The 6,569-nt window shown below is 37.6% G+C and overlaps 1 protein-coding gene across 5 annotated transcripts in view; it reads left to right on the top strand.

Annotated features, from left to right (window-relative positions):
- The window catches only part of LOC124805582 (sodium/potassium-transporting ATPase subunit alpha), a 653,503-nt gene extending 651,001 nt beyond the window's left edge, over positions 1-2,502 (top strand). For all 5 annotated transcript variants that reach the window (XM_047266173.1, XM_047266160.1, XM_047266166.1 and 2 more), the window contains one exon: positions 1,016-2,502. In XM_047266173.1, the coding sequence (XP_047122129.1) occupies positions 1,016-1,136 (121 nt within the window). In that variant the 3' untranslated portion in view covers positions 1,137-2,502. The remainder of the gene's footprint in view (positions 1-1,015) is intronic.
- Positions 2,503-6,569: the final 4,067 nt, after the last annotated feature.

Genomic DNA, 6,569 nt, shown 5'->3' on the forward strand with positions numbered 1-6,569 from the left:
ATGTCATGTGGACAATATTTCAGGGTGTGGAGACATGATGATCACTTTGTGCTTGAAATGTATTGTAAAGTGACTGCCTAAAACTTTTCGTAAACAATGTAGGAAAAGTTGTATAATCTTGTCCCATATTACTGACAGGCATCTGCAATGACAACTACCCATACTGTCAGTTTTCAAGTGGTGTGAGGTTAGACCTGTTGAAATTCCATAGGATGATATATGTTTTTCAGTGTTTGTATTTTATTTATGTCTAGTGTTTGTATTTTATTTATGTCTCATTGCCTCTCTCATTTTGTGGTAAGTACTGTAATTGCACATAACATTATTTTGTGAGAATATGTGAAAAGCAAGGTAGTCATGCTGCACGCAGGTTTTTGCAACAAATGTGATGTATAAAAATACAACAAAAATAGATCTTAAAGTTTGAGAAAAAATTGTGCAAATTATTCAAATTAAAACTCGCCCTTTAGTAGCATTTTTAAATTCCTTCTTCAGGGAGGAGAAATGAGGTGGTTGAGGAAGATATTTTGCAAAGAAGTCCACAAGATCAGTATCACAATTAGATTGAGATTTACACATTTTGTAGGTACTGTGTATTGTAATTAGATCGTACTTGGTGGTAAAAGGGTTAACTATTCATATGAACATGCCTCTAGAAATGAAATCTGCTGTCATAAGAGTGTTTGCTGCTGAAATACTTCCACTAAAGAAGGTATTAGGTTGTTAATGGGTAGCATGTGTTAGAATGTTTTCCTAAATGATGCAACACACAATTTTGTATTTGATTCTATACATATATGTATAATATGTAACATGATACTTTACATCCTGTGTAAAACATTTAAAATATTAGATTTATCATGCATATGACACAAATTTGTGGTTAAAAATATAAAAAGAAGGAAGTTCGTGTATTTATACCTGTGGTTAGAATGTTTCAAACTAATATGGTGTAGCTTAGAGCTTGTCTTACCCATATTCTTTTGTCTTTTCAATTTATTTTTTTTTTTTACAGATTTGTGTGGTGGCTACCAGGACTGCCCTTCTCCCTAGCCATCTTCATTTACGATGAAGTGCGCCGTTTCTACCTACGCCGAAACCCAGGTGGTTGGTTGGAACAGGAAACATACTACTAGAGTGCTCCAGGCCTGGTGACAAGCAGTGCCAGCGTTAAGCCTGCCACGTTTTAGTAGGCACATCAGGAAGGAGGAAAGCGGTGTACCACAGAGTGTGTCATGCGTGTACTGTTCTGCTCTTACAGTGTCTGGATATTTAAACAGTTACAGAAAACAGAAGAATATTGATTGTTAAAAGTGCAAGATATATATATTATATATAATTCCACTGTTAAGTATTCTTCTACTACACTTTTAAACATTTTGTGTTCGCTGTCCAAGGGACACGGCTGGGCCGGTTAGCTCCCAGGAAGCCGTTCTTTTTTTACGTGCACTTTTGGAGCTGTCAATAGCAGTCTGCCGAATTTGACGGGTTGCTGCAGTTGATATTTTGGTTTAGTGAAAATAGCTGTTATTGAAATGTGGAAAAGTGTGCACAAACTCAATGTTCTTTTATTGTACAGTGTATGTTGAGAATTACAATGGGAAAGTGAAAAAGAAGGGATCTGTTAAAGATGTGAAGTTTGATGAATTGCCTTGTTCTTCAGGAAAAGTGTCTTGTTTGATAGAACCAGCTAGTCTTTTTCAGACATGTTCAGCCTTTCTCAACCATTCAGCTTCTTGGGGAGGGCAGGTGATCTTTTATGACATTCCACACGTCTGAATAGTTGCCTTAAGTGGAAGCTGTGTTTTGGGTGAACGTATCATCTGTGTAGGAAGTGAGAAGTGTTAACAGAGCTTTGTTAAAATTTGGTTTTTCCCCAGTCAGGCTTGCTGAGAATTTTTCCCCGAGTTGCATCAGAAAAAACTTTCAAGAGAGATTATAAAGCAGTGGTGTTAACTAGATATTTGAACTATCTCCATTGAAACATATAACAGTAATAAGTGCAGATTTTTCATATCCTTTTTTTCTTTCCTTTTCTTTTCTTTTTGGAGGAGAAGAATGGTGTAAATAACACTTAAAACTAGATCCAGAGTATTAGTTAGCTAACAAGAAAAGAGGTGTAAAGGTTTCTGAGCTACATAGATGATTTAAAGGTAAACAGTTTAATGTCCATGCTTGAACCGAACTGGATACTTAGGTAATAGACATGCATTAGGTTTAGTGTTTCCTTGTCGTCATGATACATGGCTCATGTGGCCTGTAATGGATTGCAACACGCTGCTTTCTTCCCCGTGACAGCCTGAGAAGAGGGTGGAACGTTAATTTTCATTCACCTTGTTGTAAATATTTTAAATTTTCTCAGCTGCTTGAAATATTTTGTTTCTAATTTGTGTTAGCAAGGAAAACTTTCCGCCAGCTTCTTGCACAGGCTAGAGAACAAACTGTATAAACTGTGTCAATGTTTGGGTGTTAAATGAACAAATAAACAAACTTCTTAAAATATTCTCCTTTGAATATATTCATTATGTTGCTCTAGTAACAAAATAATAAAACTTCAGATATAATTCAGTCATAATCCAAAATATTCTCACTCATTTTTGTTCGGTTTTATGAATCATGTTCTCTTTTATTCTTAGCATATTGTTGTTTGTTGCACAACAGTGCATTTGGTATGAAGCTTGGACATTGCATAGCACAAAAGTTTACAATGAGAGTTGGTAAATCAGTGAAAGTAGACAATAACATATTTCAAAAAGTGTTGAACATTAAGTTTAGTTGTAGATTTTGCTGTATTTTGAAATAGGGTCATTCAGTGTGGTTGCTTAACAGAACATTGTAGAATGTACACTAAACTAGAGAAATTAAGTGAAAGCTTTGGAATGACAAAATTTGAGTAGGTGGCTTAGGACAACATTTTGTAATTAGCCTCTTATTAATCGTCTCAGAATTATGTAACACTGTTGGTTATACATTTTCTGAGGAAACTGTTGCAAGCCAAAAAGTACTGCAAATGATGGGTAACCTTTGTGGTTAGGATTGTCCTCCTTGTCCCATTACATTCGTTCACTCAAGTCACAGTGTTCAGCTCATGCCATAACAAATTTTGTTGTTCATTCATGTGAGCTGAATTACGACTGTCATTTTGGTTAAACGCTCCAACATTGTCTGGAGTGTTTGACAGTGTATTATCATTCATTATGAATCTTTACTAATGAGGCAAATAGTACACTACTGTAACTGCAGTGAAGTATATACCTGCTTAGTGAATATCCTGCCTGCCATTGACTATAAAAGCAGGAAACTGTTACATCTAGCCAGGCAAAAAATTTCTGAGAGCAGTAATAGTGAAGCCTTGAAGCTGTTCCAATAAACAAAACTCACTGGTGTGGTCAAAAGCTGTTAACAGCATTACTGTAAACAATTTACTTATATCATTTATGGAATGACACTTCCACATTAGAGAAACTAATAGAAATCTGCAAAGAGTTAAACATTGTTGTAAATTTTCACCTGAGATATACATTTATCTTAATTCATACACTCGTCTCGTCTCATCTTGTTAAAACTGAGTATCAGTGATTATACTGAGCACGTGTAATGTAAGTATTTTTGTATTGCCAGGAAGAATTCAACATTTGTGAAGTTTTTGCTGCCATAAATCAATTTTGTGTGCATATGTATGTTATTTATATGTTATGTTCATAGATTATTTTACTGAAGAAAAAACATTTACGAGAATACCTTAAAACTGTGTTAAATTATTTATGCTAAAGAAAAAATCCAGGATGATATCACTATTCATTTGGTTACAGTTTTGAAATTTCATTACAAACTGCACGGACTTGTAGATATGTTACACACACTACGTGTTTTGCACAACAGTAATAGGATTAATACACTGTTAATCTGTTTAGCCAGACAAATCAATTGTATGGTAGTATTTAACATCATCAGCCTATGTTAGAATATCAGGATGAATGTGAGTCAATTACTTAAAGAGCAAGGTGCAGATTATCCATTTTCCACGCATAATTACTAGAATGAATATTTTTGTTTAGAGTACAGTATTGTGCATCTGACTCATTTTTTACCATGGAAGACAATGCAGTCCCCCCATTCCGCCATCAGGCAGCCCAGAAATATTTTTCATGTTTTCATTTCACCACCAGGTAAATGTGGGTGCTCAGCCCTCATAACATGTCTGCAGCCAATTTCCTGTCTATGTTGTTGCCTCCCTTTCTCCTAGGTCGTCTCTCTCTCTCTCTCTCTCGGACAGTTCCCTTCAGAATTAGAATTCTTGCTCTGTGTTGATACGCAGTGAAAGCATACTGTTGAACATTGCCAAGAGGAATGCTTAGTTGATCATTCTTTTCTGCCTGTCAATAAATCTCAATAATATTGCAGCTTCTAAAATGGATTATTGGGAATGAGTGTCAACCTGTATCACACTTCATGTTGTTGCTGAAATTAGAGAAAGTGTGGAAATTAACAGATAAACACAAATGTATTGTTCTTAGAATCTAAACTGAATTAGAAGTTACAGTTAAACAACAAAGGGGCAAAACTGCAATAAAAATTTCTCAGGATTACGGGATAGGCATACGAACAGTGAGAGACTGTAAGAAAAATAAAGAAAAGTTGTTAAATTCTTGCAAACAAAGCTAATAGCCAAAACAGACTGTCACTGGATGTGCCTAAAGCTTCACTTTACATGAAACTTATGGGAAGCACTGCACTTTCGGCTCCAGCAGAATAAAGCAGCAGTAGTTTTCGTATAAGATCTGATCTTAACAGAGAAAGCAGGAGATTATCATGGAATTGAAGACTGAAGGAAAATTTAATGCTGCGTCAGGATGACCAACTCAATTTAAACATGTTAGGTGTTTCTGTGCTCCATTCACCAATCCTCTATAGGTAAGTGTTGCCATTCCATTATCTTATATATTTCTCATTTTAAGCATTGCTACAGGATTCAAGAAATAGCTGTTCAGGGGAAAAACTTAATGCTAACAGACGCACGTGGTTCTTTTTATGATAAATTCTTCAGTTATAATCAATAGAATCATTTTCTCCCAGAACAGATGTAAAAAGCTCCCTGTATTGGAAGGAAATGCCTGTGTGAACTTCAGTCACTCAGACTGAAGTGCAAGCAAGTGTAGTACAGACTTACTGTTCTTTTCTATGCAAATTCAGTGTGTGAAGCCAGTTATTGGAAAATCGAAAATACTATGCACATTCTAAGAAACAAGAACCAAGCACTAGGAGCATGGACGAACAGTACTATCTTCAGAGACTAATTCCATTCTGTGTTTGCCCCTGCTGCTAATTTACTGTACAACACACTTTAACAGTTTGGGGGGGAGGGGGGGCGTATGGCAGCTATTGGTTGGTGGGAGCCATCTCCGCATTTGTCAGGATGTACTTTGACACCCACTGGAGTGGGGGAAGCTGTAGACAAGTACTCAACAAATATAAACAGTTCTTGATGTGGCTATGTATACTTCCCCGGCACATTAACGGATCAAATTCTTGTCGGAGCTTCAGCCGGATCAAACTGTTACCTGCACACAATATTTCTGCGGTCCACCTGGCCACCATCATCAGGTGAGAAAAGCTAAGCTGCTCTCATCGATAACTGGCGAGAGTGGCTTAGCTTTTCTCACCTGATGATGGCGGCCAGGTGGACCACGGAAATATTGTGTGCAGATGATAGCTCGATCCGGCTGAAGACCTGACAAGAATTTGATCTATAAATAGTTCTTTATTAATCCAGTGAACTTAAACAATCTTTCAGGGTCACCCTCATCTCTAGAGTGGTTTGGCATCGCCCTTTACTGTTTCAACCCAGCATGGCAGGCAAGTGGCCAGTGGCCAGTGGCACTTCCCCTGCAGCTGGGGTGCGAGCTGCTTATTCGGAAGGAAAATTAGGATTTAACATACTGTCGACATCAAGGTCATTAGAGATGGGTTTAAATACAGCTGTCCAGTTCTGACTTTGTGGAAGGGGTTGCATTTATGCATCACACAGGGATGTCTGGAAGAAGATCCTTGGCTGCGGTCTGTCTGTCTGTCTGTCTGTCTGTCTGTTGAGCAACGGTGGGTCAAGCCACGGAATCTTCCAGGAGGTTGGTCAACTTCTCAGGCCATGCACACGTGGAAATGGCTGCGGCTGTTGTGCTGTATGTTGTCCAGTAGTAGTCTGTGCTTGTGTCCCAATGCAGTCTGTGATTCTGGATGTGTCTGTGCAGTTACACCACATTATCATTCAGCAGATGTGCTTGTTTCGGATGACAAATGCCTTTTATGAGATGTGTTACATCTTGTTACTGCACTCGCATAACCAACGTATGCTCACAGCTATGAAATATTACCAGTTGAGTGTCTTGTAATAGGTTATGCAAGAAGGTTCAGACATCCTTAGTTTCTTGAAATCACTGAAAGTGCTTCGTGCAGTCCATGGCATTGTGGAAGAAAATTGCAACACCTCCATTGAAAGTAACTTAGAAAGTTATAGTAGTAAGTTACGTGATGCAGCTGCTTATTTGATCGATCCTGTGAAATGAGAGGCA

Source organism: Schistocerca piceifrons, chromosome 1, assembly GCF_021461385.2.
Source record: "Schistocerca piceifrons isolate TAMUIC-IGC-003096 chromosome 1, iqSchPice1.1, whole genome shotgun sequence".
NCBI lineage: Eukaryota > Metazoa > Arthropoda > Insecta > Orthoptera > Acrididae > Schistocerca > Schistocerca piceifrons.